Source organism: Lepus europaeus, chromosome 17, assembly GCF_033115175.1.
Source record: "Lepus europaeus isolate LE1 chromosome 17, mLepTim1.pri, whole genome shotgun sequence".
NCBI classification, from domain to species: domain Eukaryota; kingdom Metazoa; phylum Chordata; class Mammalia; order Lagomorpha; family Leporidae; genus Lepus; species Lepus europaeus.
Window position 1 is genome coordinate 11,284,621 of NC_084843.1, and position 9,979 is coordinate 11,294,599.

Here is a 9,979-nt window from a genome sequence, read left to right on the forward strand (position 1 = left end):
AGTGGGAAATATGGAAATAACCCCCGGCTGACCGCCCGGAGGAGGGCTCCTCAGCACGCGCGGACCGCCAGGAAGACAGCGTTCAGAATCCACAGCACAGAAAGCAATGTTCCGGCGAGACCAGCAAACGCAGGGCGGGGGCGGCTCCCGGGGCCGGCACGCCCCGCCCACCAGGCCCCGCCCCGCCCCTAGACCACGCCCCCAGCAGAGGCCCCCGCCCCGCAGGCCCCGCCTTCCCCGCGTCTCCGGCCGTCCCGCGGCTCCCGCGTGCGTTGAAGATGGCGGCTGCTGTGGCAAGGTTGCTCCGGGCCCCGGTGAGTGCTGCAGAGCGGGCCGGCGGGGGTACGCCGCGGTGGCTCCGGGAGCTGCTCCCCGCAGAGGATCGCGCGGCCCCGCGCCCGCGGGGTGTTCGCCAGCCCTGGGAGGAGTGGACAGGGGCTGACCCGCAGGCCGCCCCGGGGAGGCTCCGCGCGCCGGCGCAGGCCGCCCTTGCGCGGCGCCCCCAGCTCGGAGCGGCCGTCCGCGGTCCAGTGGCCACGGCGCTCGCGGCGGACGGCCTCGCGTCTGCGACCCGCCTTCCTCTCGGCCTGGATGGGCAGGCGCGGGAGCAGGGTGACGGCCGGCCTTCGTCCGTGGCGGGGTCCGCGCTCCCGGGGACCGGCCTGCTCGCCGCGGGCCCCGCAGGTGCTGCGGGGAGGCCTGCGCCCCGGCCCGGGCCTGCCCTCTGGTCTTAGTTGTTGAGGGGGGCAGAGGGACAGCTGTCCATGCCCTTAGAGTGTGGGGTGGGGTGGGGGTGGGCGCTGGCCTGGTTCAAGGTCGCTGGCCCTGGTCACCGTGCCTGGAACACTCACGCCCCGCGTTTCTCTGCAGCTCGCCCGGCACGTGGGCGCCATTCCTCGGGGCAGGCCTGCTGCTTCCGGAACAGCGTGCTTGCCGCACATCTTGCGGTCTGGAGCAAAACTCGCCTTCAGCACCAGTAAGTGCTGTGCCTTGCGTGGCCCCAGGCGGAGGCAGCCATACTCCTGGGCCCTGCCTCAGGCTCCCCGGGCAGCTCTGGACCACAGCACTGCCCCGGTCCCACCCGGGACAAGGGAAGGCAGTCTGGGGGTGACACCAGGCTGCAGTGGCTTTTAAAGGCTGGTTAGGTGATTGCCAGGCGCTGTCAGCGTAGAGAATCGGGGGGGGGTGGGGTGAACTGCCCTTGTTAATCCCGTGTTGAGTGGCATGGCGGGCACCCTTCTGGGCTTGCTGTGTGTGGCGGGAGTGAGACCTGGGGAAGCAGATGCCGGATGCGAGCTGAGCGACTCCGAGCTCTTCCTGGGATATGCAGGCACCCAGGCTGTGGCTTTGCCAAGGTCGGCCTCAGATAAAATTCCTGCCCTGGATTTGTCTCATTTATGATGCAATCAGGGGGGAGGTGGACTTCAGCAGTCTTCGTGAAAGGTTCCAAGAAGTTTCACAGTTTTACTAACTTCCATGTTTCTTACACTGTCGAGCACCCCTAATCCGAAAGTCAGAAGCTGTTTGGGTGAGAACATGACAGCACAGGGGAACATCTCACTCCGTGAAACTAGTTTGTTCATGCACGAAATTGTTAAGACTGTCATCTGGGGCCAGGCATGTAGTGACTGATCAAGCCACGGCTTGGATGCCCACGTTCCATGCTGGAGATCTGGGTTCGAGTCCCGGCTCTGCTCCCAAGTCCAGGTTCCTGTCATTGTGCATGCCTGGAGGCAGCAAGCAATGGCTCAAGTGACAAGACCTCCATCCACGTGGGAGCCCCACGCTGTTCCTGGCTCATGGCTGGAGCCCAGCCCAGTCCCAGATGTTGTGGGCATTTGGGGAGTGAACCAGCTGATGGGAGATAGCTCTTTCTCTTCTTGTGTCTCTGTCTCTTTCTCTCTGTGCCTTCTAGATAAATAAAAATGGAAAAAAAAAAATACAAAAACCCTATTGCATAACAGTAACTTCAGGCTAGTGTGTGTAAGATACATATGAAAAGTAAATGGATTGTGTGTTTGGACCTGGGTCCCACCCCCAACATGGCCTATTTTGTCTGTGCAGATATTTTGAGCCACAACCACTTCTTCCAAGCAGATGTAATAAAGGGTACTTGTCTGTACGGGCCACAGGACAGCGCTGTGGCAGAGAGGATAAAGCAGCCATCTCCAATGCCGGCATGTGTCCCCGCTGCCCCACTTGCAATCCAGCTCCCTGCTAATGGCCTGGGAAAGCAGTGGAAGATGGCCCAAGTGCTTGGGTCCCTGCCATACCCACGTGGGAGACCTGGAAGAAGCTCCTGGCTTTGGCCTGGCCCAGCCCTGGCCGCTGTGGCCATCTGGGGAGTGAGCCAGCAGATGAAAGTTCTCTCTCTCCCTCTCCATCTCTCTCTGTAACTCTTTCAAATAAATGAATAAAAGAAGAAAAGCGCTGACCACCCATGGGTCCTCCACGGGCCCTGAACCCCTGCCCTGACCCGCGCCATCGGTTTCTGTTCCTGGCCGTGCCACGCACCCTTCCTTCCTTTCTGTTCTCTCTGCCCCCCCCCCCCATACCGCTTCTCAGTGATAACGGAAATCACCTGGCAGCCTTGCCGCCCCCCTGTTCCTCCCTCCCTCCTCCCTCCCTCCCCGGTCTAATCTTCCTGGAAACAGCTGGCTGCTATCTCCTGCTCCTGCGTCAGACCCCCCCTCGGGGCCTTGTGATCTCAGCCTGGCCTTGGCCCAGCACGCCCGCCTCGTCTCCCCCCTTCGCCTTCCTGGCGGGCACCTTTCCTCTGTGCCATCTCACCCAGACTTGACAAGATCTGAAGCACAGTCAAGTTCTTCAAAGTTAATTATTTGAGGAGTTAGAGAGACGTGCCAAGAGAGCTCCAGTTCGCTGGTCACTCCGGATACCGGCAGCAGCTGGGACTGGGCCGGCTCAAGCTGGGAGCCAGGAACTCGGTGCCAGTCTTCGTGTGCTTGGTGGGAACTCAGCCACTTGAACCATCTCTGCTGCCTGGAGTCGGGACCAGGGAGGGTGGAATCCAGGCGTTCCCATGCGGGACACAAAGTGCAACAGAGTATCTTTTTTTTTTTTGAAGATTTATGTTATGTTATTTGAAAGGCACAGTTACAGGGAGAGAGAAGGCGCTCTTCCATCTGCTGGTTCACTTGCCAAATGGCTGCAACAGCCAGGGCTGGGCCAGGCCAAAACTGGGAGCCTGGAACTCTATCCAGGTCTCCAGTGTGGGTGGCAGGGGCCCAAGTACTTGGGCCACCTTCCACTGCTTTCCCAGGAGCATTGGCAGGGAGCAGGATTGGAAGTGGAGCAGTCAGGACTCGAACCAGTGTTCCTATAGGATGCCAGCCTCGCAGGCGGCAGTTTAACCCTCTGTGCCTCAACCTGGCTGAGGAACGAGAGTATCTGTAAGAGTTTGGTTTTTTGTTTGTTTGTTTTTTAAAAGATTTATTTATTTATTTGAAAGACTTAAACCTCCCATCTACTGCTTCACTCCCCAGATGGCTGCAATGACCAGCACTGGGCCAGGCTGAAGCCAGGAGCTTCTTCCAGGTCTCCCATGTGGGTGGCAGGGGCCCAAGCACTTGGGCCATCTTCGCTGCTTTCCCAGGCCATTAGCAGGGAGCTGGGTTGGAAGTGGAGCAGCCAGGACACAGACAGGCAACCATGTAGGATTCCGGTGTTACATGCAGCAACTTTACCCGCTGCGCCACAGCGCCAGCCCCTGCAAGAGCATCTTAGCAGCTAGGCCACACGTCTGCCCCTGGGGAACCAGAGCTGGATGGAATCTCCAGCCTCGTGTCTTAATTCCATCTTTATTATCTTTGTCCTCGTTTGAAAAAAAGATTTATTTTTATTTATTTGAAAGGTAGAGTTAGAGAGAGGAGGAGAAACAGAAATTTTCCATCTGCTGGTTCACTCCCCAAATGGCCACAAAGCCCCAAAGCCAGAAGCCGGGACCTCCATCCTGATCTCCCACATGGGTGGCAGGAACTTCCTGCTGCTCTCCCCGGGTGTGCATTGGTGGGCAGGTGCATTAGAAGCAGAGCCGAGACTCCCACTGGGCACTCTGAGCTGGGATGCCTATGTCCCAAGGGGCCTTCACTGCTGAGCCCAGCACCCACCCTGTACCTGAGTCCCTTTACTGATTTATGCTAGTAGACAGTTAATTATCAGGACAGGTTAAATGCAGTCACAAAGGTGCTTGGTGTAGCGAAGGATAACGTGCACGGGTGGGTCTCTGTCTTCCAGGTCCCGCGCACTGTGCTCCTGCAGTCACCCAGCCCGCGCCCTATTTCAAGGGCACAGCCGTCGTCAATGGCGAGTTCAAAGACCTAAGCCTCGATGACTTCAAGGGGAAGTACTTGGTGCTGTTCTTCTACCCCCTGGATTTGTGAGTGTCCTCTCACCTTGCTGCACGCGCAGCGCCGCTGCCCGCCTGGCTCCGTCACTCTGCCTGTCCAGGGAGGGGTTCCTGACTCTCACTGCTGGCGGCCTGCTTGCTCAGCTGCTGCCTGGGACATCTGCCTGCCATATCAGAGTACCTGTCCGTTTGAGTCCAGGCTACTCCACTTCTGATCCAGCTTCCTGTTAATGAGCCTGGGAAGGCAGCAGAAGATGGCCCAAGTGCTTGGGTTCCTGCCACCCATATGGAGGACCCGAATAGGGTTTCTGGCTCCTGGCTTAATCCTTGGCCAGCCTTGGCTATTGCAGCCATTTGGGGAATAAACCAGCAGACAGAAGGGCCTGTTTCTCTGTCTCTGTCTCTGTGTGTCCATCTCTCTGCCTTTCAAATCTTAAAAAAGAAAAAAAAGGATAATGAATTTTTTCCATAAAGCTGCTTTACTTTTCTACGTGTTTATCTAGAAGGCAGAGGGAAAACAGAACGAAATCTCCTATCTCTTGGTTCACTCCCCAAATGCCTGCAATGGGCTGGGTTGGTGCTGGGAGCTGGGAACTCAGTTCAGGTCTCCCATGTGGGTGACAGGGTCTCAACTACTTGAGCCATCACCAGCTGTCCCGTGGGGTCTGCACTTGGAGTGGAACGGGACTCGAACCCGGTGCTCTGATTCGGGGTGCAGGCATCTCCAGGTGGTGTCTTAACTGCTGTGCCACACCCACTCCGAGCTACTTTAGTTAAATAGAATGTGTTTTGTTCTTAGGATGCGTCCTAACTTTTGTTTTTTTTTTGACAGGCAGAGTGGATAGTGAGAGAGAGACAGAGAGAAAGGTCTTCCTTTGCCGTTGGTTCACCCTCCAATGGCCGCTGCGGCTGGCTCATCGCACCGATCTGAAGGCAGGAGCCAGGTGCTTCTCCTGGTCTCCCATGCAGGTGCAGGGCCCAAGGACTTGGGCCATCCTCCACTGCACTCCCGGGCCACAGCAGAGAGCTGGCCTGGAAGAGGGGCAACCGGGATAGAATCCGGCGCCCCGACCGGGACTAGAACCTGGTGTGCCGGCGCCGCAGGTGGAGGATCAGCCTGCTGAGCCACGGCACCGGCCGCGTCCTAATGTTTGATGCAGTTCCTTAGACAGGTGATAAGACAGTGGTGCGACTAGAGTGCAGTGAGGCCGGTAGCCACTGTGCCTTTCTCACTCCTGGCCTTAGACGACTTCTTGTTCACGTCTTACATCTGACTCTGAACCTCTGCTGAGAATTACTCTCCTCTCTCCCCAGCACCTTTGTGTGTCCTACAGAAATTGTCGCTTTTAGTGACAAAGCCAATGAGTTTCACGATGTGAACTGTGAAGTTGTCGCCGTCTCCGTGGATTCCCACTTTAGCCATCTCGCCTGGATCAACACACCACGGAAGGTATGGCGTCGCGCACGGGCCTTTGCCCTTGGGATCAGAGAAACAGGAGAGAGCACTGTTGGTTGAAAGGCAGAGAGACCTAGAGGGAGAGTCAGGGGTCTTCTATCCGCTGGTTCACTCCCCAGATAACTGTAACAGCCAGGGCTGGGCCAGGCGGAAGCCAGGGGCTCCATCTGGGCCTCGCACATGGGTGGCAGGAGCCCAAGCACTTAGGCTGTCCTCCACTGCCTCCCAGCAGCGTTAGCAGGGAGCTGGCTTCGAAGCACAGGCAGGACTATGAACCTCCTGTGTCCTGCCAACTACACTTGCACTTCCTACTGGACAACAGCAGTAGAGGCAGGCTCAGCAGGGCAGCGAGACGGCTGGGCCATCCCCTCTGCAGACCCTGGGTGGCTCAGAGGATCAAAGTGATTTCTTGTTATCGCTCTTCCACGTCTGTGTTTGAGAAATAAGCTCACTTTAGGAATTATATTAGCCGCTTTCATTCCTGCCTCTGCCCGTACTTGACCTTGGGGGGCCTCAGTTGCCTCATCTATAAATTGGGGGTGGTTATGTGGTCTACTTCAGGACGGCTGCAGGGAGGAAGTGAGCTAAACAGAGTGGAGAGCGGAGCCCGCCCGCTGTCCGTGCCCACATCCCGTCACTCGCCGCCCTGACCGTGGGCCTGGAGCACCCACCGTGTGGGAGTGTGACAGCCCCTGTTTGCATTTCTCTCAGAACGGCGGCTTGGGCCACATGAACATCGCGCTCTTGTCGGACTTAACCAAGCAGATAGCCCGGGACTACGGCGTGCTGTTGGAGGGCCCCGGGCTCGCTCTGAGGTGAGACCCCCTTCCCTGAGAGCTGCTCAGGTGCTTCCTGGAGACCCCAGAAAGTCCGTCTTCTGAGGCATTGTTGGTGAACTTGTAATACGCTCTTTATGGGGTCAGGGCAGCATTTGGGCGCAGTATTTGGGCACATGCACAGAGCCTCTCCTTCGCTCTCCTGTGTGCAGCCTACTGGCCCCTCTCTCCCAGGTCTTTACACACAGCATGCTAGGTTGTTGTGCGCTGTAGTTACCCCACTGTGCCGTGCAACACAGCAACGTGTGACTCCTGAGTGTTTGGTGCCTGTTACCCAGCCCCCGCCCGCCCCCCGGCCTCGTCCTCACTGTTCAGAGTCACCTGCTCTCCTCTTGGGTCCTACCTGGAGTTTCAGCACGAGGCGTGGAGCTTTTTGCCTGAGAGGGGATTGCCCTGCAGAGTTGGCGATGGTGGGGGAAGAGTCGCTGTTCGCCCCCGGGGTGCTCTTCTCTGCGGGTCCTGGCCGATCCTGCAGTGACACCCCTGCCAGTTGCAATATTGGGGCTAACACGGGAGAGAAACCGTGGTGGCTAACACTGGGCCTCTGGAAGCCAAGGAACTGTTCCGTCCCAGCTCTCCTCTGCCCTGCAGACTCCAGCTGGCTCCGCCCTCCAGGCCCAGGTGCCAGGACCAGTGAAGCCTCAGAGTCTAGCCCCACTTCCCCAGGTGCCAGGCCGGAGAGGGAGGTTTTCTCTAACTTGCCTTTTCCCTGAGTGATGAATGCCTGGAATTCTGCACTTTTAAATGGACTATTAAACCCTCTGGGTCCAACATCCTGCATGTATCATGGTAACACGGACACAATGACCTCTGACCCTGTGGCCCAGTGGGCCACTACCTTGCTAGGTGATGGGCTTGGCTTCCTGCTGCAGATCTTCCCATGGGATTTTTCCTCTTCGTTGCCCGAGAACTCACTCACTTGTGAAATATTTCTGGACCACAGGTAGTGCACCATCTCTGTCCCTTCGCCCTTGCTTGTGGCTTCTTGCCAGGATTTGACCCCGTAGCCCAAAGCGCGCATCCCACCACGGAGAGGCAGAGCAGCCTTGCCCCCTGCGGTTTTCGTAGACTTGACCATACTGTATGTTTCCCCGGTGACCCGGTCCAGTCCTGCCTTTGTTAAAGCGTCCGCCGGCAGTGAGACGCAGAGCCACCTCCTGTACAGACGAGGGAGTCCCGTGTTGAGCACTGGGGCGGCTTGATCTCCGCCCTGGTTCCGGTGCTGCCGGGGTTCTCACGGGTCCGTTCTGCTGCAGAGGCCTCTTCATAATTGACCCCAATGGGATCATCAAGCACCTGAGCGTCAACGACCTCCCAGTGGGCCGGAGCGTGGAGGAGACCCTGCGCCTGGTGAAGGCCTTCCAGTATGTGGAGACCCACGGGGAAGTCTGCCCAGCGAACTGGACACCAGATTCTCCTACGGTGAGGTTTCGCTCTTGTTTCCCAGAAGCAGCAGGACCCCGCAGAGGGCCCAGGTCCTCTGTGCCTTGGGGGCTGTTGGCCTGGGGTGTCTGCAGCAGGGGGCCTCCCTTAGCAGGAGGGTGCAGGCCAGGTGCAGGTGGGTGTAGCCATGGGGGTTGAGGGGTGTGGGGGGGCCACCAGGGACCAAGCAGGCTGTTAATGTAACTTTCATCCCTGTGTTTGAAAAGAAACAAAATCTTAGAAACTTGAAAGAACTTCAGGTTACAACTTGGGAGCTTTCAGCTTAACTTTTGAGACTACTTTATCCTAAAGTCATTGTTACCACGCAGCTAATGTCTTTTCATATTTTCAGATCAAGCCACATCCAACCGCATCCAAGGAGTACTTTGAGAAGGTCAATCAGTAGCTCCTCCCACGTGCACCTGCACCCTCTCAGCCCAGAAGACACCCACAGCCAGAGTCCACTTGTAGCATTTCAAAGGTGATTGTAGAAGGCAAAAGAACAGTTAGGCTTATTGTGATGAATAATTATCCTGAATGTTTTGCTTCTATAACGCTGGCTAAGGCAGGGGTGGTTAGCTGCTGACACAAGGAGCCGCACCGGAACCCTGGAGGGCCGGCCTGTGCCTGCAGAACCCTCATTTGCCTGCTTCTTAGCATCTTCCGTTAGGGAGAGCACTGTTCGTAGCCTGGCTCCTAGCTTCCTGTGCGTCAGAGCCCTGGGAGCTTCTGACCAAGGGTCCTGGAATTTTCTTCTTGAATTTCTTTGCAGTAAGCTGATTTTTTTTTTAAGATATCAAAGATTCTTTTCAGCAGCAAGAGTCTAATGAATCTTGCAATGCTGTGCTCCTGAAGGTGATGGAAACACGTGAATCATGTTAAAAGCCGTGGCAGCAGAGTGGCCTAACCGATCACGCGTGGTCCCCAGCCCTGAGACTTGTGGTTTATGGAGCTGTTTTACCGGCTTTGTTCTTTAGCTGACTTATTTACCTGCATTTCTAGATACTGATGAAGTGTAATTATAAAAAGATATTTATTGAATCCAGGGATGGCATTTTGAAATCATGGTAATTCTCTCGAAGTATTCAACATAAAATACATAATAAACATATTTTAAAATATTTGTGTTTTTAGTACCTTTAACTGTTGGGACAGCTTATTCTGAGGCTGTACTTCTCCTGGGATGATGGGTGCTTCCCACGGGAGCCACAAAGGCCCACACATGCTGGCTGCATACTCCAGGCACACAGACAGACGCGGGCACACGGTTCAGCTATTTCAGGAAGTCCCTGCGTGCCTGCCGAGTGCCGGGCCGGTGCTGTTTTGGAGGTCCTGTCTTACATGTGCACGTCTTGAGGGGACCACACCCTGCTAGCACAGTGTGGGTGGGGCACAGGGTAGTGAGGGTTCCAGGGACTTCTCCCCGGTCCATTTTCTCATCTTACTGGGGAGTGAACCAGCACGTGGAAGATACTTCTCCCTTGCTCTGCCTTTCAAATAAGTTAAACAACACTTGATTTCTGCCACCTTTCCTGTACATTTACAATCAATGAAGACACAAAGGGTTTTGATGAGGCTCATGAGAGAACAGGCAGAAAGGGAGGGAGATGGGAGTTTAAAAGACTTCAGGCAGAGGGCATGGCCAGTGCAAAGGTCCTGAGGCGAGAGTAAGCTTGAGGGGCTGGGGCTGTGCCATTGTAGGTTAAGCTGCTCCCTGCAGTGGCAGATCCCACATAGCACGGGTTTATGTCCCAGCTGCTCCTCTTCCAATCCAGCTCCCTGCTGGTGGCCTGGGAAAGCAGCAGAAGATGGCCCAAGTGCTTGGACCTCTACCACCCATGTGCGAGACCCAGAAGGAGCTCCTTGCTTTGACCTGGCTCAGCCCTGGCTGTTGTGGCC

General features: G+C 56.5%; 1 protein-coding gene across 1 annotated transcript; it reads left to right on the forward strand.

Moving 5' to 3' along the window:
• The first annotated feature begins 228 nt into the window (after positions 1-228).
• PRDX3 (peroxiredoxin 3) lies at positions 229-9,193 on the forward strand. Its single transcript, XM_062214487.1, has 7 exons — positions 229-314; positions 871-976; positions 4,255-4,396; positions 5,681-5,816; positions 6,534-6,637; positions 7,915-8,080; positions 8,433-9,193. Exons 1-7 carry the CDS (start codon positions 279-281, stop codon positions 8,484-8,486), a joined length of 744 nt encoding a protein of 247 aa, XP_062070471.1. The 5' UTR covers positions 229-278; the 3' UTR covers positions 8,487-9,193.
• The last annotated feature ends 786 nt before the right edge of the window (positions 9,194-9,979 follow it).

Bases quoted from the DNA above. Each gene is read 5' to 3' on its own strand.
- PRDX3 (XM_062214487.1), top strand. From the start codon at position 279: ATGGCGGCTGCTGTGGCAAGGTTGCTCCGGGCCCCG. The intron at 315-870 runs GTGAGTGCTGCA...GTTTCTCTGCAG, and splicing joins CAAGGTTGCTCCGGGCCCCG to CTCGCCCGGCACGTGGGCGC. The intron at 6,638-7,914 runs GTGAGACCCCCT...GTTCTGCTGCAG, and splicing joins GGCCCCGGGCTCGCTCTGAG to AGGCCTCTTCATAATTGACC.